We start from the raw sequence: 27,183 nt of genomic DNA on the forward strand, positions 1-27,183 counted from the left end.
TTTGGTAATAGATTCAAAGAAAACAGAATGGAAGCCAAGTTATTGGTAATGCATATATTATTTATTAAATGTAATGTTTTTATGATAGCCTAGCCAACAGTTGAAATGATAATGGAGATGTTGGTATATGCATGCTCCTGAAGCCAATGGAACACAAAATGAGGTGTTCGAAAGGGCACTAGCCTTTCATTGATATTTTCTCAAGTGGTCATTCTTCATGTTTATGCCTAGACATCAAGGGCCCAATTTCCTACTCACTTTGAGAGAAATATTAATATTGGTGAGTGGCAGGGTGATTGGCTAAATCAGGTCAAATTCTGCATGCATCAGGAACCCATTTGCTACTCATCCACTTCTAGGTTTAGTAGAGGGAGGGTAACCAACCTGATCTGTCAGCTGGATTAGTGATATAGTATTTAATGAGGCTGGCAGCATCTGCTTTATCAGTGAGTGGATGGATATTTCAGGCGTCAGGCTGATGTAAAGGTACGTGGGGTGAAAGCATGTATCTTCAAGAGACTCACTTGTGGACCAGCAGTAACATAGAACATAGAAGAATACAGCGCAGTACAGGCCCTTCGGCCCTCGATGTTACGTCGATCCAAGCCCACCTAACCTACACTAGCCCACTATCCTCCATATGCCTATCCAATGCCCGCTTAAATGCCCATAATAAGGGAGAGTCCACCACTGCTACTGGCAGGGCATTCCATGAACTCACGACTCGCTGAGTAAAGAACCTACCCTAACATCTGTCCTATACCTACCCCCCCTTAATTTAAAGCTATGCCCCCTTGTAGTAGCTGACTCCATACGTGGAAAAAGATTCTCACTGTCGACCCTATCTAAACCCCTAATCATCTTGTACACCTCTATCAAGTCACCCCTAAACCTTCTTTTCTCCAATGAAAACAACCCCAAGTGCCTCAGCCTTTCCTCATATGATCTTTCTACCATACCAGGCAACATCCTGGTAAACCTCCTCTGCACCTGTCCCAGTGCCTCCACATCCTTCCTATAGTATGGCGACCAAAACTGCACACAATACTCCAGATGCGGCCACACCAGAGTCTTATACAACTGCAACATGACCTCAGTACTCCGGAACTCAATTCTCTACCAATAAAAGCCAGTACGCCATATGCCTTCTTCACCGCACTATTTACCTGGGTGGCAACTTTCAAAGATCTGTGTACATGGACACCAAGATCCCTCTGCTCATCCACACTACCAAGTATCCGACCGTTAGCCCAGTACCCCATCTTTTTGTTACTCTTACCAAAGTGAATCACCTCACACTTGGCTACATTGAACTCCATTTGCCACCTTTCTGCCCAGTTCTGCAGCTTATCTATATCCCGCTGTAACCTGCCACATCCTTCCTCACTGTCTACAACTCCTCCGACTTTCGTATCATCCGCAAACTTGCTCACCCAACCTTCTAACCCCTCTTCCAGGTCATTTATAAAAATGACAAACAGCAATGGTCCCAAAACAGATCCTTGCGGAACACCGCTAGTGACAGCACTCCAAGATGAACCTTTGCCATCAACTACTACCCTCTGTCTTCTTCCAGCCAGCCAACTCCTAATCCAAACCTCCAACTCACCCTCAATGCCATACCTCCGTATTTTTTGCAGTAGTCTACCATGGGCAACCTTATCAAACGCCTTACTAAAATCCATATACCCCACATCTACTGCTTTCCCCTCCTTAGTCACCTTCTCAAAGAATTCAATAAGGTTTGTGAGGCACGACCTGCCCTTCACAAAACCATGCTGACTATCCTTGATCACATTATTCCTATCCAGATGTTCATAAATCCTATCCCTTACAATTCTCTCTAAGATTTTGCCCACAACAGAAGTGAGACTTACCGGCCTGTAGTTACTCGGGTTATCCCTACCCCCCTTCTTGAACAAGGGAACCACATTTGCTAGCCTCCAATCTTCTGGCACTACTCCAGGACTGCTTCCCCTGCACATCCCACACCAACCTCTTCTTTTAATAGTGTGCCTTAGATTTTTTTTTCCTTTTCATGATGGCTTAGGTTTTTTTTTCTCTGTTGTCCGACAGGAATCAAATGAAAATAATGAAGGAATTAATGTCATCATCCAAGCACTGAAATCTGTTTCAACATCTGGTAAGTACTAAAACCAGCATAAACATTTCAGCTATTTCTCTCTCTATTTCTATTTCACAATCCCTCCAATTACCTCTTGTTTTTTGCTTTGATTTTAGCAACCCCAAATTATTTCTGGCTCTGATTTTTCATTCACTTGTTGACTCTCATTCTTGATATTCTTGTGGGTGGCACGGTGGCACAGTGGGCGGCACGGTGGCACAGTGGTTAGCACTGCTGCCTCACAGCGCCAGAGACCCGGGTTCATTTCCCGCCTCAGGCAACTGACTGTGTGGAGTTTGCACATTCTCCCCGTGTCTGCGTGGGTTTCCTCCGGGTGCTCCGGTTTCCTCCCACAGTCCAAAGATGTGCAGGCCAGGTGAATTGGCCATGCTAAATTGTCCGTAGTGTTAGGTTAGGGGTATGGGTGGGTTGCGCTTCGGCGGGTTGGTGTGGACTTGTTGGGCTGAAGGGCCTGTTTCCACACTGTAAAGTAATCTAATCTAATCTTTCCTCTCCGATCTATCTGGCTGGAATTCTGTGAAAATGGCACCAATTTTGCTGCTGTACCAAAGGTGGGGACTACCTTTAGTTACCTAAAATACCTTCAGTGGTGGTTAGATCCAGTACTGCATTTTGCTGACAGCAGCCATTTAAGTGAGTGCTAATTGGACTGCCATCCTATTGTTGGTTGGTCCTTGTTTCCAAATAACCTGCCTTGGAGCTTCCAGTGCAGCTTTGATCATTTATTGGATGAGCTTACCAAAGGAGATCCTCTTTGGACAGTCTAGAGGGAGCTCCACCTTTCCTTTTGCTTCTTACGGTTAAGATACTGCCCTGTGTGCATGGACTCACAAACGTAACAAAGAGCTGATGAACTGATTGCCCCAGCCTATTCAGCCTCTCCCTATAACTCAAATCTTCCAACCCTGGCAACATCCTTGTTAATCATTTCTGAACCATTTCAGGTTTCACAACATCCTTCTGATAGTAAGGAGACCAGAATTGAGCGCAATATTCCAAATGTGGCCCAATCACTGTCCTGTACAGCCTCAGCATGGCCTCAAAACGCCATCCCATATTCCCAATTCCTTCGTCTCCGCTGCATCTGCTCCCAGGAGGACCAGTTCCAAAACCGTACAACCCAGATGGCCTCCTTCTTCAAGGACCGCAATTTCCCCCAGACGTGGTCGACGATGCCCTCCACCGCAACTCCTCCACTTCCCGCTCCTCCGCCCTTGAGCTCCACCCCTCCAACCGCCACCAGGACAGAACCCCACTGGTCCTCACCTACCACCCCACCAACCTCCATGTACAGCGTATCATCCGCCGTCATTTCCGCCACCTCCAAACGGACCCCACCACCAGGGATATATTTCCCTCCCCTATCCCTATCAGCATTCCGAAAAGACCACTCCCTCCGTGACTCCCTCGTCAGGTCCACACCCCCACCAACCCAACCTCCACTCCCGGCACCTTCCCCTGCAACCGCAAGAAATGCAAAACTTGCGCCCACACCTCCCCCCTTACTTCCCTCCAAGGTCCCAAGGGATACTTCCATATCCGCCACAAATTCACCTGCACCTCCACACACATCATCTACTGCATCCGCTGCACCCGATGTGGCCTCCTCTATATTGGGGAGACAGGCCGCCTACTTGCGGAACATTTCAGAGAACACCTCTGGGACACCCGGACCAACCAACCCAACCACCCCGTGGCTCAACACTTCAACTCCCCCTCCCACTCCACCAAGGACATGCAGGTCCTTGGACTCCTCCATCGCCAGACCATAGCAACACGACGGTTGGAGGAAGAGCGCCTCATCTTCCGCCTGGGAACCCTCCAACCACAAGGGATGAACTCAGATTTCCCCAGTTTCCTCATTTCCCCTCCCCCCACCTTGTCTCAGTCAAATCCCTTGAACTCAGCATCGCTTTCCTAACCTGCAATCTTCTTCCTGACCTCTCCGCCCCCACGCCACCCCGGCCTATCACCCTCACCTTGACCTCCTTCCACCTATCGCATTTCCAACGCCCGTCCCCCAAGTCTCTCCTCCCTACCTTTTATCTTAGCCTGCTGGACACACTTTCCTCATTCCTGAAGAAGGGCTTATGCCCAAAATGTCGATTCTCCTGTTCCTTGGATGCTGCCTGACCTGCTGCGCTTTTCCAGCAACACACTTTCAGCTCTGATCTTCAGCTTCTGCAGTCCTCACTTTCTCCTCCCAACCCCTATACTCAATGCTCTGACCAATAAAGGAAAGCATACAAAACGTCTTCTTCACTATCCTGTCTACCTGTGACTCTAATTTCAAGGAACTATGAACCTGCACTCCAAGGTCTCTTTGTTCAGCAACACTCCCTTGGACCTTACTATTAAGTATATAAGTCCAGCTAAAATTTGATTTCCCAAAATATAACACCTCGCATTTATCTAAATTAAATTCCATCTGCCACTCATCAGCCTATTGACCCATCTGTAATCTGAGGTAACCCTCTTTGCTGTCCACTACAGCATCAATTTTGGTGTCATCTGCAAACTTACTAACTATACCTCCTAAGCTCACATCCAAATCATTTATATAAATGATGAAAAGTAGTGGCCCCAGCACCGATCCTTGTGGCAATCCACTGGTCACAGGCCTCTAGTCTGAAAAACAATCCTCCACAACCACCCCTCTGTCTTCTACCTTTGAGCCAGTTCTGTATCCTAATGGCTAGTTCTCCCTGTATTCCATTAGATCTAACCTTGTTAACCAGTCTCCTATGGGAACCTTGTCAACTGCCTTACTGAAGTCCACATAGATCACGTCCTCCATCTGCCCTCAACAATCCTCAACTTAATCAAGTTTGTGAGACATGATTTCCCACGCACAGAGCCATGTTGACTATCCCTAATCAATCCTTGCCTTTCCAAATACATGTAAATCCTGTCCCTCAGGATTCCCTCCAACAACTTGCCCACCTCCAAAGTCAGGCTCACTGGTCTATAGTTCCCTGGCTTGTCCTTACCACCTTTCTTAAGTAGTTAGCCAACCTCCAGTCTTCCAGCACCTCACCTGTGGCTATCGATGATACAAATATCTCAGCAAAGGCCCAGCAATCGCTTCCTACTGAGTTCTAGGGTAGACCTGATCAGGTCCTGATGATTTATCCACCTTTATCCACCTTTCGAGACATCCAGCACCTCCTCCTTTGTAATATGGACATTTTTCAAGATGTCACCATCTATTTCCCTCCATTCTGGTTAGTTGAGTAATGAGGAAAATCAGGTTTCTGTTGGAAACTTTAGGCAGGGAATCTTTGGGTGTTCAGCAGTCACTTTTATTAAAGGAACAATTGGGAAGTTGCGCTCACTTCTTTGGATGTTAGAAAGCAGGATGAGAAATTGACAGTGTTCTGGACAAAAAAGCAGGGCCCCTGCTGGCCAGGTTGGATGGCTGAAATTTAAACTGAGGAGCCTTCCCGAAAGCAGATGACGTAGGTTTCTGTCTGGCTTTACTGCTGGAGGATGAGATCATTCTTGGCTGGATTAAATTCTGCCTAATGTTTGATATTGAACAGTCAGTCATTGGTCTGGAACTTTTTCTCTACTTGCACGCACTTTCTGACCTGCTGAGCATTTGTAGTATTTTCTGTTTTTATTCCCAACCTGCATCGAATTCATCCGTGCTGCTTATTTTCTTCCATTGCTTTTCTTCTTTGCCATGACTCTTCTATGCTCTCATTCTTCAAGGTCATTTAATCTTTCATCCAAAAATAGTTGCCAACTTGGCTAGCTGTGAACACCTTTACCTTTGCGACAATCTGGCTGTTGATTTTAAAAAGGATACAACAGCCAGCATTTTCAGGAGACAAAGGGGAGAACAATGTGGGAGAAATATTTGTTCATTGAGGAGAATAAGATGAACTTCTTTCTTCTCCCTTCTGCTTTTCAGTGGATCAATAAAAGAGTTATGCAAGAGAAAAGTCCAAGTGTTGAGATTTGCAGCAGTTTTTTTCTGCTGAACTCACTAGTATCATTTTGTCTTGAAATAGTATTATCAAGAGAGCTGAGTTGCTGAGAAGGCATATTATTTTCAAAGACACATTCTCTCTCTGTCTTTTACCTGAAATCCTAGAACCCTGCTCTAGTAACAAGACTGCAGTGAATATGATGACTCCTGTTTCTGTCACTTGCTACAGAGTTACAGGTATTTACCTTGGCAGGTCTTGTGAGCAACTGGGAGGAATGTTGACTGGGAATCCTTTGACAGAGTTTTAATGGACAATGTTATGTCCTATTTTTCTTTTAACGCATGTTTATTACCTGGAGGCCAGTCTGAGCATTAGCCTCCAGTCAGATGAGGAACACTCAGGTGGCAGGGGATGGGGAGCAGCGGGGGCGTTTCTGGGATGGACGGGGGAGTCCCTGATGCTGGGGGGTGTTTTATCTTTGATCCTGGTGGTAGTCCGATTATGGGGCTGATTTCCTTTTCAGAGTGGTGAGGGCTTTGGATTCTCAGAGGTTGTAGCTGGCCCTACAGAGTGCTATTAAAAGTTCTCAACCAATCCATGAAGCAATTTCCACAGCTTTAGCTGTCGGGATTCTGAGCATTCAGGAAAGCTAGCTTTTTTAATGGGATGTGGATGTTGACTGCAACATTTTTTACCCATTTGTAATTGGCCTTGAACTGAGTGACCTAGGCCTTTTAAGAGGGAACCACATTGCTGTGACTAGAGTCACATGTATTCCAGATAGGATAATAACCAATTTCCTTTCCTAAAGGACATTGCTGAACAGTTAAGCTTTTACAATGGTTGATGCATGGTTACTATTACTAGGACTTGCTTTAAACTCCATATTTCATTGGATTTAAATTGGACAAGCTTCTATGATGGAATCGAAACTCTTGTCTTCAGTTTGTCAGTCATAGAGTCATAGAGATGTACAGCACAGAAACAGACCCTTCAGTCCAAAACGTCCATGCCGACCAGATATCCCAACCCAATCTAATCCCACCTGCCATCACCTGGCCCATATCCCTCCAAACCCTTCCTATTCATATCTGAGCATCTGGATTGCTAACCCAGTAGTGTTTAATACTATGCCACTAACTCAGTTGGGTGGACAGCGAGTTTGTGATGCAGAGTGACACCAACAGCGTGGGTTTAATTTCTGCATCAGCTGATGTTACCATGAAGTACTCTGTCTCAACCTTTCCCCTCACCCACGGTGTGCTGACCCTCGGGTTAAGTCACCAGCAGCTGTCTCTCTAAAATGAGAAAGCAGCCCTATGGCCCTCTGGGACTATAGCAACTTCCCAACCACAGCAAGGTCACTCCAGTTCTTCAGGCCTGTAATTAGTTACTAGATGGGGTGAGAGAGAAGCTCTGGCCTACGATTATACAGCAATTCTTGGAATCTGATCCCAAAGCGGTAGCAAAGTTCCAGGCACTCCAGCTCTGTCAAGCTGGTTTTTGTTTGCAACTCTTAACCATTGGTTCAACCTCCTCAGATCTGTAGGCTGTTTTCACAGTTTGTTCTTTCTGAATGTTTTGTTTTGCAAACAATCACATATGCTGAACTCCTTGTTTTACAAACAACCACATATGCTGACCTCCTTGTTCTACAAACACACTGGCACTTTGAATTCAGCTCGACTGCAGTGCATGATGGAAGTATTGGTCAGGTGTCTTGTTGTAAAGTATCAATGGAGTCTCTTGATCAAACAAAACCTAAGCACTTTTTGAGGCTAAAATGAGCCTCTGAGTTCACACTATATATCAGATAAAAGTCATGACATTGAAATGATTTCTTATGGAAATGACCCACTGCATGTTCATAGCAAATTTCTTTGTTACCTCCTATAAGTGAAATCATTAAAGCATTCAGCTAAACAGCTTTATTAAAATACTAAACAAACAAATTATAACATAAACCACTTTGGACAAACATTGGAGTTTGAATACATTGTCCAGGCTGTAATCTACAAAATGTATTTGAATATCAGTTCGCTTCAGTTAATACTGAAACTGTTTATTTTAGGTGGCAAAAGTCAGTTAAAACCGTTTGCACTGAATAGACTTATTCCAGACCGTGAGAAGCTTAAGAAATACTACCGTTACCAAGGCTCATTGACTACACCTGGCTGTGATGAGGCGGTAATCTGGACAGTATTTGCAGAACCCATTCCTATCAGCAAAAACCAGGTAAAGATTATGTGTGAAGGACATGGGTAAAGTACACTGGAGACTAAGCTATTGATAGGACTTATTTTGGAAAAACATCTACTTTTCCTGCACTTTCTATCTGCGTAACGCAATAAAAAAGGGAGCAGGTTTATGTTGTACAACAGTGACTGGTTTGAGACTGCACAAATTCATTGCATATAGTTTCTAAGCAGGAAAGAAAGACTTCAGAGAATTGAACACAAAATCTGGACAGGAATTTCAAAATAGTACTGAGGAATGCTGCACCATCTGAGGTGTTAATTTTAAGATCCTACATTGCACTGAGGGCCACATCAAACAGATGTAGCAACTTGTGTTTCTAACAGGGCAAGTGGGCTCACTCCATGTTCCAGGTCAATATTTAACTCTCGGCTAAACATCAAGAGATATCTTCTCTGTTCATTATCACATTGCTGTATGCAAATTTGACCTGTCTCGCATTGTGAAGGTAAACACATATAAAATAATATTTTTTGGCATTGTGAGGTTGTAAAAGAAGCTTCCTCAATAGAGTTGCTCATTTTTCTAACTCGTCAGCCTGGGATGGAATCAATCTTGGAGTCCCATGGATAAGATAACGATTGCTGGTGTCGTGTGCAAATCTGTTCAGCTCCATCACTAACTGGAACAATGCGTTTGGCACCAGGTGCCACAAATATGGTACTTTGTTTTCCAGATGCAAAGGGAGAACCTTGAAGATATTTATTGTAAACCCAATGGCACCTGACTCAATTGGTTCTTATGCTTCAGTCTTGTCATTGTCTGGGGGATCACTGAGAAATAGCTAGGGACATTTCAATGCCATCAAACCTCCAGTGCAGGTTTAAGCTCAATGTATAACGCATCACCAAATAGCTCTTATTTATGGTGCAGAACTCTAATGCATCCAACGGGATGTCTTCCTCTTGCCCACATCTGGCCTGTGAACTTACATGAACTTATGTAAATAGTTGAATGTAAGTTGAAGCTTTGTCCATTACCAGCCTTTTACCTGAGCAGATTGCATAGTCAACCTCAGTGAGTATGACTCTTTGCAGCTAAAGTTCCTCAATTAAGAACCTTATCAGTTAAGAACAGCTTGCATTTACATATTACATTTAATGTGTAAACATCCATAGGTGCAGCACAAGGACGTTATATGAGAATGTTTGATACTGTGCCACAAAGAGATGCTGGAATACGTGATCAAAAGCTTGGTGAATGCAGTAGGTTTAAAATTGCAACTTAAAGGAGATGGAGATGTGCAGAGTTTTGGGGACAAAATTTCAGAGCTTAAGGCCTGGCCAGCTGAAAGTACAGCTTCCAGTAGAACAATTAGAAAATTTTAACTTGCCCAAGTGGCCAACATTTAAGGAAAGCATTGTAAAATTGGTGGAGTTTACAGAGGTGTGGGGCAATTTGACAACATGATAATTTTATACTGACTCATTGCCAAATCAGGAGCCAAAGCAAGTTAATGAATGCAGACACAGATAGTATGTGAACAAGGCATGGTGTGAGTTTGGATATTGTCAGCAGAGTGTTGATAAAAGCTCGGATTTATTGACTGTGGAACATGGGAAACTGGCCAGGAATGCATTGGGATAGGTTGTGTCTGGAGATAGCAATGGCATGAGATAACAATGAACAGTGGTGAACTTTGCAGCACCTGAAATTGATGACATTCTTCATTTTGTTGTGTTTGGAACCTGTAATGCTTGCATTCTCTCACTATTACATCAAGTTATTGTTTTGAATTCATGATGCAAAAGACCAGTGGAAAAACTCCTTATATCACTTTGTTGAATAGCTTTGAAGTTATTTCTTCCTAATCAACCTGCTTATTAATAATGATTCACACCTATGGAGCAGATGGGGACTTGAACCAAGTTCCACAAGTGCCCACCCTTAACTTTGAATTCGTTCAGAACAACTAGAGCCAGTTTTGCAGAGGTTTAGAGGTCTGTTATACCAAATTTGAACAATTTGATTAAAAATTGCAAAGTGCTCACTTTTGGGCTGTTGTGACTCAGTGGTAGTGTCCCTACCTCTGCGCCAAGAGGCCTGGGTTCAAGTCCCACCTGTTATAGTGTGTCATAACATCTCCGAACAGATTGATAAGAAAATATGGACTTGTTCAAGGTGATGCAATGGTTGTATCCTTATCTCTAAATCAGAAGACCAATGTTCAAGTCCCACATCTGTTTCAGAGATGTGTCATAACAAATATCGATTTGACCAAGCGAATGTTTCAGCGACACTGCAAGCATATTGATGTGAGCATATATACTATAAAAGTATTCAGTTCTGCTATAATTAAATATACGTCAATGAAAGAAAAATTGCTCAAAACTTATAAATCACTTCCTAGCAATTTTAAATGCCTACTTCAACAAGCAAATGGATTTAAGAGTTTTACAAAATGATCAGATGATTAGATAGGGTAGACAAAGAAAGCCGTTTTCCTAGGATGATGACGTCAGCTTGTACGAGGGGGCATAGCTACAAATTGAGGGATGTTAGATTTAAGACAGATGTCCGAGGCAGGTTCTTTACTCAGAGAGTGGTAAGGAAGTGGAATGCCCTGCCTGCCAATTAACTCAGCCACATGAGGGAGATTTAAGCATTCCTTGGATGAGCACATGGATGCCAATGGGATGGTGTAGGGGGATGGGCTTAGATCAGTTCACAGGTCTGTGCACCATCAAGGGCCGATGGTCCTGTTCTGCGCTGTATTGTTCTATGTTCTAGTCATGTTACAACTGTCTTAGAGCCAGAAGTGATAAACATTTGAAATTTAATACGATTTCTTTGCAATACTGTTGTGTGTTTCATCTCCAGGCAGGAAGGAAAACAGACTACCTGTCCTGCCTCAGTGTGTTTTTTATTGGGTTTTCACAGTGGAATTAGAGGTGCTGTCAATTCACAGCCTCTCTGCTTTTAGTCAAAATCAGGGAAATAGTCATGTGAACAAGTAATTGGCAGAAAAATGCAAATCACTCAACCAAATGTGATTTGTTTCAGTTGAATAATCATTCATCTGAGATTTCAGCTTCAACAGTAATGTGAAGTGGACAACATCAAATTGGTGCCCTTTATACACACTGACTGATTGTTCAGTAGAATTACAATGTATAATGCTCGGCCAATTCAACATTGTTCATTTTTCACCATTACTGAAAGTGCTGGTAACCAATCTTTCCACATTTATAAGTTGATAAATTGTGCTTTAGGCACTTTTTTTTTGAATGAGGTCAGGGATCTTTTTTATATTGTACATTCCTTATCCTTCTTTTATTGCCTTTACAATGTCAGTTTGAAATTAAACTCTACAACTATACATTGTTTACTGCATTATTTTTGTTTATTGTGATTATTCCACAGAAATGATACGTTGGATAGAAAATATTGTCATCTGGAAATTTAACGCGTTTTATATTTGTTGTTTCAGCTCAACACTTTTGCTGCCAGTCTCTTCTACAGTGATTCAGAACCTATGAAATTAAACTTCAGACCCGTTCAAAAACTAAACGATCGTCCAGTCTATGTTTCAGATTCAGCTATGAGGCTTTTCAATGTGGTATGGCTGTCAGTAATACTTGCAGTCTGGACATCTATATACTTCAACTGAGCAACCTGAGTGAAGCAGATTTTCTTCTTCTGTCCAGCAGGTATAAAGGGAATCTCTAGTGGTATAAATATCTCAGTCTGTACTAATTAAAAAAATCGACATTCTTCTTCTCATTTTGAGAAGCCCTGGAGTGAAAAAGAAACAAAACAAACACTGTATTGTTATCACTTCAGTCTACCAGCACACTTAGCAGATGGGTGGTATTTCTGTAGTAGTTTATAATTTTTAGTGTATTTGTGCACTGGTACAGTAAAGATTGTTTCAAGATAAAATCTCAATAGAACATGGTTTGAACAAATTATGAATTGTCCTTCACAACCGAAGTCTAGTTTTTACACATGCTGTACAATACTGGACTGTGGTTTTTAATAATAATAGATTAGAATATTACAAATGAAAGAAAATTGAAGCACTTGAACTTGCAAACACAACCTGCCAAAAATAGAGTGGACAGTGACCACACTTGGTTGCTGAAACAAGAAGCACCCAGAAAGCTATCTCTTTTATCTTGAGTAGCTTTCTCTCCAGGTCCATCTAACTGGCATCATTTCATCACAATAAACTTAAAAATAGTGGGAGGGATGATTTCAAGCACCAGTCGTTTTTAATTAGGCTCTCACCCATGCGTGGCAGAATGAGAACATAGTGATTTTAACCACTGCCCTGTGGAAACGATTTTGATAAGGCTTTGCAGAGAGTACAAAAGAGATTTGCTAGAATTATACAAAGGGTGACGTACTATTTATGTAAGGAGACTGAAGAAGCTGGAATTCACCTCAGCACAGCGTATGTTAAGGATCGATTTAATAAAGCTGTTCAAACTATGTGGGGTTTTAATAAAGTAGAATGATTTCAAATAATAGGCAAGTTAATCAAAAGGGAGTTGAAGATGATTTATTTTAACATAGCAAGTTGTTGCAGTCTGGTGAGGATTAGAATTGTAATTAACATCTGCTGGGGTGAGTTGGGTGCCTTGCCAATGAATTGGAAGACCTGGTTTAAAGTGAAGATGTGAGATCCAGGTGGAACATTGTCAGGTAAATCACTGGGTGAATTTTACTGCCACTGCACCTAAATTCCAGTGTTATGTATAAAAATTACAGTCTAACAAATATATCAGGATGGAATGAGCTATGCTCAGATCCCATCTCAACATTATCTGCCAATTCAAATACTGATAACAATTTCTTAATATGTCAAAATGAAATTAAAATCAAAAGCTTCTCGAGTTGTTTTGCTGAGGTTCCCTTTAAAATAGATCCACTTCACATTTGTTTAGGCTTATGGTGTTAACAAAGACGTATGGAAGGATCAGGTAAATTATTTGATTTTGTACATTTCACTTTGCAGTTAAATCCTATCAGAATGAAGTTGGTTGCAGTTATTTTACTGGATAGTACATATGAAATTGATGTTTAATAACACAATAACAGCTAATACCTAACCTTAAGCACAATTATTTTAGTTAGGACACCTCTGAATAGATTCCTTTTTATAATTACTCTGAAACATAAATCTGGATCGTTGCCTCATTGTCAGCTGGTAAATTTTATGGTGGTCCAAACTGACTCAAATGTGTGAGCAAATTGCCCTGTGAAAAGCTGAACTTTCTCCACCTAAGTGTGCTGAAGTACTTGAAATCACACTGCAGTATTAGCAACAAGGGAGCTGAAGTATACAGGTTAACACAGTTAAAGTTGGGAAAGAATTTCATATAAATGCATTAATTACTAACACACAGCACTTTCAGTTGCTCGTGAAAAAAAAACATTTATGTTATCTTGCAATACAATCAACTATCCAAAATTCTAAGGGATAAGTTAAGATCATTTGTACAATTTTATGAAGAAGTAATTTTCAATTTTACACAGGCTTCAGGGATTATATACAGAAGTAGAATGTAATGTTTTGCTGTTGAACTCCGATTTAAACAAAGCAGATATATACAGTAATTGGAGAGAAAAGGATGGTGGTCAGCTCCACATACGGATTTCAGCAGTCAGTGATCAGTGCCATAAGAAAAACAGAAAATGCTGGAGAAACTCATCTGTGGAGAGAGAAACAGAGTCACCATTTTGAGTCCAGTGACCCTTGGATTCGAAATATTTGTGAATCTCTCCAAAGATGCAGCCAGATCTGCTGAGTTTTTCTAACGCTTTCTGTTTTTGTTTCAGATTTCAGGCATCTGCAGTTCTTTATTTTTCTTTCAATAATCAGTGCCATGTTTCACACAAACACTTTACAACTTAACAATTACATAGAATGGTACAGCACAGGAAAAGGTCCTCCAGCTTATCATGTCTGTGCTGACAATGATGCCATCAAGGCTATTTGAAGATCACCGGTCTGCTTCTGAATTGCAAACTGGATTGATAGAATTTCTTTCTTCCATGCTAAATGACATGCATAACAACCCTTCCTCCAGCCTTTTACATCCAGCAAATTGATCCCTGAGTTATTTTCATGTCAGCGTCTACCTTTATCCCACCACAGTGTTAGCCTGACTCGCTATAATGAGGGAGAGATGGTGAGTTGCCTCCTCTATCCATGGATGCTGACCTTGTATTCAGAGATCAGATCTCTGCTCTCTTGCTTGAAAAACACATGTTTAACTCCATTCTTTAAGACATTCATGGTATTGACCACTTGCATTGGTATGTGCGATGGATTTTATAAAAACCAGGAATATGCAAGTTAGAGCAAAAAAGTGTGAATGGATAGAGGCTGACTAGATTTTCTTTGTCCTTAAATTTGTTTTTCAGTGCAGTTAATTAATTGGATGATTTAAAGATATTGGTTATGTGTCTTTAAAGTGGAAACATGCACCTCCCTTCATAAATTGAAACAACTATTCAGTGTTGACCATCAACTTTGGAGGATTATTAAATGTATTGCAATTTCCCATTGTTAAACGCCTGCATTTCTTCAGTGTACTTCTATTGTTTAATTATGTTTGTTTATTTCAGTCTAGATCAGTGTTTTTTTTTAATTAAACTAATTATATTGTCCTTTGGCAGAACTTATTAACATTCCAATGGTTTGAGCCAGGCAATGTGAGTGCTGCACTGACCTTTGTATTCATGTTTCCTTGGGCTGAGTTTTAAATTTCAGATAGGTCATCAGGGAGAGGCACTGAGCAAGGCTGCGTATGTGGCAATTCTCAGAGGAAGGGAGTATTATTGACCCACACATACTTTATAGCAGTTAGATACACAGTTATGTTGGCAGGGACTAAGGCCCTTGTCACCATCTGCAGTGAATGGTGAATATAGAGAGCTAAGAGATGGCAGAAAATTACATGCAACATGGATGTGAGTAGTGTCTTCCCCTAAATGTTAGTTTTAGATTAAAATTATTAAATGCAGTCCTCAGTAACACAAACTTGGCAATTTAGAATCTGAAACAAAAGTGGATATTAAAAAGCCTCAGGTGCCATAGTGGTTATGACAATTTAGTAGTATGTGTGTGTGTGTGTGTATATATATATGCCACTGTATCTATATTTTTGTACAAGCAGAAAGTTGCCTCCCGTTTAATATATATGTGTTTTTGCAAGCACATAAAATACACACAGAGTTGAGGGAAAAATGGGACAAAAGTATTAATTTACAAAATCTTTGTAATGCTGACCAGTTGATAATTCTCTGCACCTGTATAAATGTAAATGATATCAGGTCAGATGGTGAAGGATATATTTTTCCCTGGGCGGTGCAGTGTTATAATTTGGCTGTGTGGTTTCAGGTGGCCTCAAGACGAACAGAGCAATAGGAATAACAAAACATTGCAAAGTAAAATAATCTCAAAAATAAATCCATACAGAGTTCTAGTATACTTGATGCTGGTGGAGAGTATGTATTTGTGAACAGTTAGTTTCTTATAATTGTGTATTCTACCTTAAGTGAAGTAACAACAAAGCTAAATACCAGAGATGTTCCACTGTTGAGACCATTGAACAAAGGCTCCTTTGAACAGATGCAGCTGCATCTTTGTTTGCTTCCATTTGACCAAGTTATTTTTGTTATAAGACATAGATTGCATTAGCAATGTAATGTTAGAGGAAAATATTGTTGCTAAAATCTTTTGATGTTGTATGTTCATGGGAAGATAATAGCAATTACAAACCGTTGGACTCTATAATCTGTATTCAGTAAAGAAATCCTGTAATATTTCTGTACATTTTCAATTGTATTTAATGCAAACATGTAAATAAAGTTCACTGGGGATTTGTAATTTTGTTAACAATATGAATATATCATGGCAGTACTGAGAGAACTGGAATATTGCTATTGATATGTAAATGAAAAAATATTTTGTAAAACAGAAACCTTTTGGAACCAGATATTTTTCCAGTTCATTTTGTGACTTCGAACAATAAAGGAATGTGCAATCTAATTCTTTTAGTCATTTGTTGGATGGACTATATTCCAGAACCCCTTGGCCAATCAGACCAACTTACCATTTTGAAATATGTCTGAAGAGTAACTAAGTTCTGGCAATACTTCTCATTAAATGTAAAAATAAAAGTCAATGCTTTCCCCCAAGTAGATAATGGGAATGAAAATATGGTAATGGCATCTTTTTTTTCCATTTATTCGCCCTTGCTGGGATCTGCTGCTGCCTTGCAATTTATACTTCACAGCTCTTCAGAGGCTATGAAGTTGGAATTAGAATATTGTCATGGAAGAGAAAGTTAGGAATCATGTGGTCTGGATTTAAGCCTGACATCAAATTTTAGAGCCACTCCAAAAAATGTGCTTGGGTGCAATGGAAAACAGACAGTCAGTGTGCAGCTTTGACTCACTGGGAAACCCCTCCCCCTCCAAAAAATATGACACCTGAATGGAAAGGCCCCTTAACAAACAAAGAAATTGCTGGAAAGGTTCGGTAGGTCATTCCGAACGAGGAAGAGTCACTTGTTCCAAAACGTTAACACTGATTTCTCTCCACAGATGCTACCAGACCTGCTGAGCTTTTCCAGCAATTTCTATTTTTGTCTCTGATTTACAGTATCCGCAGTTCTTTTGGTTATTATTTCAGCCTCTTAACAATCTTCACAAGGTTGAAGGGGTCACCAATAGCAGTCACCAATTTTTCTCTACATGCCCCACTCACCCCACAACTTATCCCCACTCCTCCCCACAATCAAACAACCAGTGCTTTGAAAATTTGAAACTGTCCCAAAGAATTGAGGATCCCAAGACGATCTCCATGACGAGAATCTTTCAATCTCATAGGTTTCAATTTCTCAGCCCTTCAAAAACCTGGGCCTATAACTCTGAAACTTGCAAGTATTAGCACAGTAATATTTAAGGTGTGCTATTATTTTGAGAGTGAGAGAGCAAAGTCAGCATGGTTTCATCAAGGGAAGGTCATGTCTGACAAATATTAGAATTCTTTGAGGAGGTAACGAACAGTTTGGACAAAGGAGAGTCAATGGATGTCATCAACTTGGACTTCAAGAAAACCTTTAACAACGTGCCGAACAGGAAGCTGCTGAGTAAGATAAGGACCCATGGTGTTAGAGACCAGGTACTAGCATGGATAGACAATTGGCTGTCTGGCAGGGAGCAGAGAGTGGGGATAAAAGGGTCCTTCTCAGGATGGTAGCTGATGACTAGTGGAGTTCCGCAAGGCTCAGTGTTGTGACCACAACTTTTCACTTTATACATTAATGATCTGGATGAAGGAACTGAGGGCATTCTGGATAAATTTGCACATGATACAAAGATGGGGGAAGCGACAGTCAGTATTGAGGAGGTGGGGAGGCTGCAGAATGATTTAGGAAGATTAGGAGAGTGGGCAAAGAAGTGGCAGGTGGAATACAATGCGGGAAAGTGTGAGGTCATGCATTTTGATAGGAAGAATAGAGGCTTAGATTATTTTCTAAATGGGGAGAAAATTCAGAAATCTGAAGTGCAAAGGAAATTGGGACTCCTTGTCCAGGATTGTCTGAAGATAAACTTGCAGGTTCAGCCAGTAGTTAGGAAGGCAAATACAATGTTGGCATTTATTTCGAGAGGGCTAGAATATAAAAGCAGGGATGTACTTCTGAGGCTTTCTATGGCTCTGGTCAGACCACATTTAGAGTATTGTGTGCAATTTTGGGCCCCATTTCTCAGTAGGAATGTACTGGTCCTGGAGCAGGTCCAGACGAGGTTCACAAGAATGATCTCAGGAATGAAAGGTTTAACATGTGAGGAACGTTTGAGGACTCCGGGTCTATATTCAGTGGAGTTTAGAAGGATGTGGGTGAATCTAATTGAAACTTACAGAATACTGAAAGGCCTGGATAGAGTGGACATTGGGAAGATGTTTTCATTAGCAGGTGAGACTAGGACTTGAGCACACAGCCTTAGAGTAAAGGGAAGACTCTTTGGAACAGTGATGAATAGAAACTTCTTCATCCTGACAATGATGAATCTATGGAACACATTACCACATGTGGAGACTAGGTCATTGACATATTTAAGGCAGGAAGAGATAGGTTCTTAATTAATAAGGGGATCAAAGGTTAGGGGGAGAAGGCAGGAGAATGGGGTTGAGAAACATATCAGCCATGATTGAATAGCAGAGCAGACCTGATGGGCCAAATGGCCTAACTTCTGCTCCTATGTCTTATGGTCCTATGGAAGGAGGATATGAACCTTCTAAAAATGGGAGCAGAAGAGACTGTGATGGATAATAAGGAAATGGGAGAAGGTGGATAAGTACTTTTCTCAATGGAGGAAGACAAATTTCTGCAATATAAAGAAACATTAAAACTAAAGGAAAAACCTTACTGCTTATTCTAGGTGAAAAGATGTTAATTAGAGAAAATTATCAGCTTAATTTAAACAAGTCTCCAAGACCTGAGGTTTTCCACCTGTGTATTTGAATAAATTTTGCGTATGTTTTTTTCACTCATCAACAATGCTTGGGTTCAAGAATTAGACCTTATTACAAACTTTATACTTTACAATATTTGTTTGATTCACCTCAACCAGCTGTTGTCTCAGGCTGAATGATTCTTTGCAATCTTTTTTCTGTTTCATCCGAATCTAAGCTTGCAACCCCATTTACAGTCAAAAAAATCTCCCTACTCCACCTCCAGATTAATGGCGATCTCCATTTGTCACTTGGCAGTAATTTTCTTTAAAGATATGTGCCGCAATCCAATCAAGGTAATGACCGTAAACATAGTCACAAGCATTTGGTCATAAAGAAGCAGTTGTTACAAGTAAATAAAGAATATAAAACACAAAGTATGATAATGTATGGTTTATTAAGCAACACACAATTGCATCCCAATAAAAGTTCATTAAATCTGCCATAAGACTGCATTTAATGCATTTCATAAAAATTCAATGAAACCATATAATTTTTAATGGGAGCAAGAGATACAAGGAACAACTCTTGCCTCATTCTTTGCATTGGTTGTTCGTGACAAGTAGCACTCTGGAAGTGTAAAGAACCTGACAAATCTTTGTTGCCTACTGTAGTGTCCAGACCCATTACCATGGAATAAGTGGGTCACAACAAAAGCACAGCCTCACGGTGCTGGGACTTTCTGGAAATTGCTGGTTAACAATAATATATGTGAGGCTGTTAAAATCTCACCCAAACTATTGTGCCATTCTCTTCTACCATCCAAAATGCGGAGAGGAAAACACAACCTCCACCAACAACTTTGTTTGTGGTTTATAGCTCTCTACGGATAAATGTAGGAACAGGAGTAAGCTTTTCAACACATTGAGCCTGTACATGGATGAAGGTGAGATAGGATGCCCTCTCCAGCCCCATGTTCCTGCCTGCGTACTTCAACTCTTGCTGTTCAATAATTAAACTTTGGTCAAGACTATGAGAGAACTACTCTGTCCTTTTTACAAAACAGTACATATGAAATTGGAGTTGGTCCAAAAATATGCAGTTTAGGTGGGTTCGTCATGCTAAACTTCCCTTAGTGCAAGCTAGGTTGGTGAACTATGGTACATGTGAGGTTACAGGGATGGGTTGGATGCTTTTCGGATGGTTGGTGAATACTCAATGGGCTGAATGGTCTCTATTAGCACTGTAGGATTTCTATGATTCTCTGGAATATATATGTCACCTAAGAGAGTACCATTTCTATGATTCTCTGGAATATACCTATCACTTGAGAGTTTAACATTTCATCAAAAAGGTAAGCATTTCAATAGTGCAGTGCTTCTTTAGTACGACACATTTCCTGGAAGTGTGCTCAAGTGTCTAGAGTTTGATTTAAACCCACAACTATCTGATTTTGAGCTGAAATGACTGCTGTGATCACCAGTTACTAACAAAGCTGCTGACTGTCACATTTTGATAAATTATTGAATTGTTGAATATGTGTGCTGTATGAATTTCCTGGAAAAAGGAGGGAGAGAGAGAGAGAGAGAAAAATCTTCTCTTTCTGGATTTTCTCTAGGAATCACTCATTGCAATGCTGCAAATTTCACAGAATGTGTGCGAATTGTTCTCAATGGTCTGTTAGTTTTGGAGGCTGATGATATTTCTGATGTGGCTATTGCTGATCATGTTGCAATCACCTGTCAACTTGTACCTGAGAAGGCATTGATCAGGCACTGATTTACCAAATTCATTGAAGGGTTCTGAGGAAAACTTCAGAGAATGAGCACAAAGCAGATATCAAAACTTTTACCCAGCATACCTGCAAGGCAAGACATTTTAAAGATATGATAACTTGTATTTTAGATTAGATTAGATTCCCTACAGTGTGGAAACAGGCCCTTCAGCCCAACCAGTCCACACCGACCCTCCAAAAAGTAACCCACCCAGACCCATTTCCCTCTGACTAATGAACCGAACACGATGGGCAATTTAGTATGGCCAATTCACCTGACCTGCACATCTTTGGACTGTTTTTATGTTTTTTTTTACTTCAGGGAATGCTGTACCATTTGTTGAAGATACTGATCTAGTGAAGTTTTATACGTGTGGGCTAACAATTGTTCAATTGGATATTTCAGAATTATGCTGTGACATTACGTTTCTGAATGTACTGATGATAATGATTCAGCCATTTTACACAAGGGGAAGGTCCTTTGTTTACAAACAGGCTTGCGGTGATGTCGTGATCGAGTAATCCTGACCCCAGGCGAATGAAAGCAAAGAAACGCCAGACCTTTTCCACCAGCTGGTAGCACATATGCAGCTGCTGGGCAAGCAGTCGAAAGCATCTCAACAGACCTCCTCTATGAGAGTGCACGGCACCACCCACTGGGAAAATCAAGGCTTCATCTGTCCCAGGGATTGCCCTGCTTCCCTCATGCAAGCCAGCCCTGAAACCCACTCACTTATTTTATTTCAAAACTATACTTTATTCATAAAATATCTTGATGTAATCCCTGGTCACTAAAGCATTTAGTCCTGTACAGTAGCATATGAAGAAATAAACACAGTGGGTGGCACGGTGGCTCAGTGTGGGTGGCACAGTGGCTCAGTGTGTGCGGCACGGTGGCTCAGTGTGGGTGGCACGGTGGCTCAGTGTGGGTGACATGGTGGCTCAGTGTGGGTGGCACAGTGGCTCAGTGTGGTGGCACAGTGGCTCAGTGTGTGCGGCACGGTGGCTCAGTGTGGGTGGCACGGTGGCTCAGTGTGGGTGGCACAGCGGCTCAGTGTGGGTGACATGGTGGTTCAGTGTGGGTGGCACAGTGGCTCAGTGTGGGTGACATGGTGGCTCAGTGTGGGTGGCACAGTGGCTCAGTGTGGGTGACATGGTGGTTCAGTGTGGGTGACATGGTGGCTCAGTGTGGGTGGCACAGTGGCTCAGTCTGGGTGGCACGGTGGCTCAGTGTGGGTGACATGGTGGTTCAGTGTGGGTGGCACAGTGGCTCAGTGTGGGTGACATGGTGGTTCAGTGTGGGTGACATGGTGGCTCAGTGTGGGTGGCACAGTGACTCAGTCTGGGTGGCACAGTGGCTCAGTGTGGGTGGCACGGTGGCTCAGTGTGGGTGACATGGTGGTTCAGTGTGGGTGACATGGTGGTTCAGTGTGGGTGGCACGGTGGCTCAGTGTGGGTGGCACGGTGGCTCAGTGTGGGTGACACGGTGGTTCAGTGTGGGTGGCACGGTGGCTCAGTGTGGGTGACATGGTGGTTCAGTGTGGGTGGCACGGTGGCTCAGTGTGGTTGGCACAGTGGCTCAGTGTGGGTGGCAGAGTGGCTCAGTGTGGGTGGCACAGTGGCTCAGTGTGGGTGACATGGTGGCTCCGTGTGGGTGACACGGTGGCTTAGTGTGGGTGGCACGTGGCTCAGTGTGGGTAACACGGTGGCTCAGTGTGGGTGACATGGTTGCTCAGTGTGGGTGGCACGGTGGCTTAGTGTGGGTGGCACGGTGGCTTAGTGTGGGTGGCACGGTGGCTCAGTGTGGGTGACATGGTTGCTCAGTGTGGGTGGCACGGTGGCTTAGTGTGGGTGGCACGGTGGCTCAGTGTGGGTGGCACGGTGGCTCAGTGTGGGTGGCACGGTGGCTCAGTGTGGGTGGCTCAGTGGCTTAGTGTGGGTGGCTCAGTGGCTTAGTGTGGGTGGCACGGTGGCTCAGTGTGGGTGGCAGGGTGGCTCAGTGTGGGTGGCACGGTGGCTCAGTGTGGGTGGCAGGGTGGCTCAGTGTGGGTGACATGGTGGCTCAGTGTGGGTGGCACGGTGGCTCAGTGTGGGTGGCACAGTGGCTCAGTGTGGGTGGCATGGTGGCTCAGTGTGGGTGGCACAGTGGCTCAGTGTGGGTGGCACAGTGGCTCAGTGTGGGTGACATGGTGGTTCAGTGTGGGTGGCACGGTGGCTCAGTGTGGGTGGCATGGTGGCTCAGTGTGGGTGGCACAGTGGCTCAGTGTGGGTGGCACAGTGGTTCAGTGTGGGTGACATGGTGGTTCAGTGTGGGTGGCACGGTGGCTCAGTGTGGGTGACATGGTGGTTCAGTGTGGGTGGCACAGTGGCTCAGTGTGGGTGACATGGTGGTTCAGTGTGGGTGACATGGTGGTTCAGTGTGGGTGGCACGGTGGCTCAGTGTGGTTGGCACAGTGGCTCAGTGTGGGTGGCAGAGTGGCTCAGTGTGGGTGGCAGGGTGGCTCAGTGTGGGTGGCACAGTGGCTCAGTGTGGGTGGCACGGTGGCTCAGTGTGGGTGGCACAGTGGCTCAGTGTGGGTGACATGGTGGCTCATGTGGGTGGCACGGTGGCTTAGTGTGGGTGGCACAGTGGCTCAGTGTGGGTGACAAGGTGGCTCAATGTGGGTGACATGGTGTCTCAGTGTGGGTGGCACGGTGGCTCATTGTGGGTGGCACAGTTGCTCAGTGTGGGTGGCACGGTGGCTCAGTGTGGGTGGCACAGTGGCTCAGTGTGGGTGACAAGGTGGCTCAATGTGGGTGACATGGTGTCTCAGTGTGGGTGGCACGGTGGCTCAGTGTGGGTGGCACAGTGGCTCAGTGTGGGTGGCACAGTTGCTCAGTGTGGGTGGCACGGTGGCTCAGTGTGGGTGGCACAGTGGCTCAGTGTGGGTGGCACGGTGGTTCAGTGTGGGTGACAAGGTGGCTCAGTGTGGGTGGCACAGTGGTTCAGTGTGGGTGACAAGGTGGCTCAGTGTGGGTGGCACGGTGGCTCAGTGTGGGTGACATGGTGGTTCAGTGTGGGTGACATGGTGGTTCAGTGTGTGTGAAAGTGGCTCAGTGTGGGTGGCAGGGTGGCTCAGTGTGGGTGGGAGGGTGGCTCAGTGTGGGTGGCACAGTGACTCAGTGTGGGTGGCACAGTGACTCTGGATGGCACGGTGGCTCAATGTGGGTGGCAGGGTGGCTCAGTGTGTGTGGCACGGTGGCTCAGTGTGGGTGGCACGGTGGCTCAGTGTGGGTGACATGGTGGCTCAGTGTACGTGGCACAGTGGCTTAGTGTGGGTGGCACAGTGGCTCAGTGTGGGTGGCAGGGTGGCTCAGTGTGGGTGACATGGTGGCTCAGTGTGGGTGGCACAGTGGCTTAGTGTGGGTGGCACGTTGGCTCAGTGTGGGTGGCACGGTGGCTCAGTGTGGGTGGCAGGGTGGCTCAGTGTGGGTGGCAGGGTGGCTCAGTGTGGGTGGCACAGTGGCTCAGTGTGGGTGGCACGGTGGCTCAGTGTGGGTGGCAGGGTGGCTCAGTGTGGGTGGCACAGTGGCTCAGTGTGGGTGGCACGGTGGCTCAGTGTGGGTGGCACAGTGGCTCAGTGTGGGTGGCACGGTGGCTCAGTGTGGGTGACACGGTGGTTCAGTGTGGGTGGCACGGTGGCTCAGTGTGGGTGACATGGTGGTTCAGTGTGGGTGGCACGGTGGCTCAGTGTGGTTGGCACAGTGGCTCAGTGTGGGTGGCATAGTGGCTCAGTGTGGGTGGCGCAGTGGCTCAGTGTGGGTGGCACAGTGGCTCAGTGTGGGTGACATGGTGGCTCCGTGTGGGTGACATGGTGGCTCATGTGGGTGGCACGGTGGCTTAGTGTGGGTGGCTCGTGGCTCAGTGTGGGTAACACAGTGGCTCAGTGTGGGTGACATGGTTGCTCAGTGTGGGTGACACGGTGGCTTAGTGTGGGTGGCACGGTGGCTCAGTGTGGGTGGCACGGTGGCTTAGTGTGGGTGGCACGGTGGCTTAGTGTGGGTGGCACGGTGGCTTAGTGTGGGTGACATGGTGCCACAGTGTGGGTGGCACAGTGGCTCAGTGTGGCTGACATGGTGGCTCAGTGTGGGTGGCACAGTGGCTCAGTGTGGCTGACACGGTGGCTCAGTGTGGGTGGCACGGTGGTTCAGTTTGGGTGGCAGGGTGGCTCAGTGTGGGTGGCACAGTGGTTCAGTGTGGGTGGCACGGTGGCTCAGTGTGGGTGGCACGGTGGTTCAGTGTGGGTGGCACAGTGGTTCAGTGTGGGTGGCACGGTGGCTCAGTGTGGGTGGCACAGTGGCTCAGTGTGGGTGGCACAGTGGCTCAGTGTGGGTGGCACGGTGGTTCAGTGTGGGTGGCACAGTGGCTCAGTGTGGGTGGCACGGTGGTTCAGTGTGGGTGGCACAGTGGCTCAGTGTGGGTGGCACGGTGGCTCAGTGTGGGTGGCACAGTGGCTCAGTGTGGGTGACATGGTGGCTCAGTGTGGGTGGCACGGTGGCTTAGTGTGGGTGGCACAGTGGCTCAGTGTGGGTGGCACGGTGGCTTAGTGTGGGTGGCACGGTGGCTTAGTGTGGGTGACATGGTGGCTCAGTGTGGGTGGCACAGTGGCTCAGTGTGGGTGACATGGTGGTTCAGTGTGGGTGGCACAGTGGCTCAGTATGGGTGGCACAGTGGCTCAGTGTGGTTCGCACAGCGGCTCAGTGTGGCTGACATGGTGGCTCAGTGTGGGTGGCACAGTGGCTCAGTGTGGGTGGCACAGTGGCTCAGTGTGGGTGGCACGGTGGTTCAGTGTGGGTGGCACAGTGGCTCAGTGTGGGTGGCACGGTGGCTCGGTGTGGGTGACAAGGTGGCTCAGTGTGGGTGGCACGGTGGTTCAGTGTGGTTGGCACAGTGACTCAGTGTGGGTGACAAGGTGGCTCAATGTGGGTGACATGGTGTCTCAGTGTGGGTGGCACGGTGGCTCAGTGTGGGTGGCACAGTGGCTCAGTGTGGGTGGCACAGTGGCTCAGTGTGGGTGGCACGGTGGTTCAGTGTGGGTGGCACAGTGGCTCAGTGTGGGTGGCACGGTGGCTCAGTGTGGGTGACAAGGTGGCTCAGTGTGGGTGGCACGGTGGTTCAGTGTGGGTGACAAGGTGGCTCAGTGTGGGTAGCACAGTGGTTCAGTGTGGGTGAGAAGGTGGCTCAGTGTGGGTGACATGGTGGCTCAGTGTGGGTGGCACAGTGGCTCAGTGTGAGTTGCACGGTGGTTCGGTTTGGGTGGCACAGTGGCTCAGTGTGGGTGGCACAGTGGCTCAGTGTGGGTGGCACGGTGGTTCAGTGTGGGTGGCACAGTGGCTCAGTGTGGGTGGCACGGTGGCTCAGTGTGGGTGACAAGGTGGCTCAGTGTGGGTGGCACGGTGGCTCAGTGTGGGTGGCACAGTGGCTCAGTGTGGGTGACAAGGTGGCTCAATGTGGGTGACATGGTGTCCCAGTGTGGGTGGCACGGTGGCTCAGTGTGGGTGGCACGGTGGCTCAGTGTGGGTGACACGGTGGTTCAGTGTGGGTGGCACAGTGGCTCAGTGTGTGCGGCACGGTGGCTCAGTGTGGGTGGCACGGTGGCTCAGTGTGGGTGACATGGTGGCTCAGTGTGGGTGGCACAGTGGCTCAGTGTGGGTGGCACAGTGGCTCAGTGTGTGCGGCACGGTGGCTCAGTGTGGGTGGCACGGTGGCTCAGTGTGGGTGGCACAGTGGCTCAGTGTGGGTGGCACGGTGGCTCAGTGTGGGTGGCACAGTGGCTCAGTGTGGGTGACACGGTGGCTCAGTGTGGGTGGCACAGTGGCTCAGTGTGGGTGGCACAGTGGCTCAGTGTGGGTGGCACGGTGGTTCAGTGTGGGTGGCACAGTGGCTCAGTCTGGGTGGCACGGTGGTTCAGTGTGGGTGGCACAGTGGCTCAGTGTGGGTGGCAGGGTGGCTCAGTGTGGGTGGCACAGTGGCTCAGTGTGGGTGACATGGTGGCTCAGTGTGGGTGGCACGGTGGCTTAGTGTGGGTGGCACAGTGGCTCAGTGTGGGTGGCACGGTGGCTTAGTGTGGGTGGCACGGTGGCTTAGTGTGGGTGACATGGTGGCTCAGTGTGGGTGGCACAGTGGCTCAGTGTGGGTGGCACGGTGGCTCAGTGTGGGTGACATGGTGGTTCAGTGTGGGTGGCACAGTGGCTCAGTATGGGTGGCACAGTGGCTCAGTGTGGTTCGCACAGCGGCTCAGTGTGGCTGACATGGTGGCTCAGTGTGGGTGGCACAGTGGCTCAGTGTGGGTGGCACAGTGGCTCAGTGTGGGTGGCACGGTGGTTCAGTGTGGGTGGCACAGTGGCTCAGTGTGGGTGGCACGGTGGCTCGGTGTGGGTGACAAGGTGGCTCAGTGTGGGTGGCACGGTGGTTCAGTGTGGTTGGCACAGTGACTCAGTGTGGGTGACAAGGTGGCTCAATGTGGGTGACATGGTGTCTCAGTGTGGGTGGCACGGTGGCTCAGTGTGGGTGGCACAGTGGCTCAGTGTGGGTGGCACGGTGGTTCAGTGTGGGTGGCACAGTGGCTCAGTGTGGGTGGCACGGTAGCTCAGTGTGGGTGACAAGGTGGCTCAGTGT

At 45.6% G+C, this 27,183-nt stretch overlaps 1 protein-coding gene across 1 annotated transcript in view; it reads left to right on the top strand.

Annotated features, from left to right (window-relative positions):
- ca4a (carbonic anhydrase 4a) overlaps nt 1-16,339 on the top strand; it is a 39,774-nt gene extending 23,435 nt beyond the window's left edge. The window contains exons 6-8 of the mRNA XM_043718573.2: nt 2,077-2,143; nt 8,153-8,316; nt 11,768-16,339. Of these exons, the coding sequence (XP_043574508.2) occupies nt 2,077-2,143; nt 8,153-8,316; nt 11,768-11,947 (411 nt within the window). The 3' untranslated portion in view covers nt 11,948-16,339. The remainder of the gene's footprint in view (nt 1-2,076; nt 2,144-8,152; nt 8,317-11,767) is intronic.
- Nucleotides 16,340-27,183: the final 10,844 nt, after the last annotated feature.

Source organism: Chiloscyllium plagiosum, unplaced genomic scaffold (assembly GCF_037043375.1).
Source record: "Chiloscyllium plagiosum isolate Xiang-an unplaced genomic scaffold, Cpla_swu_hap1 HiC_scaffold_31, whole genome shotgun sequence".
In the NCBI taxonomy this organism is placed as follows: Eukaryota; Metazoa; Chordata; class Chondrichthyes; order Orectolobiformes; family Hemiscylliidae; genus Chiloscyllium; species Chiloscyllium plagiosum.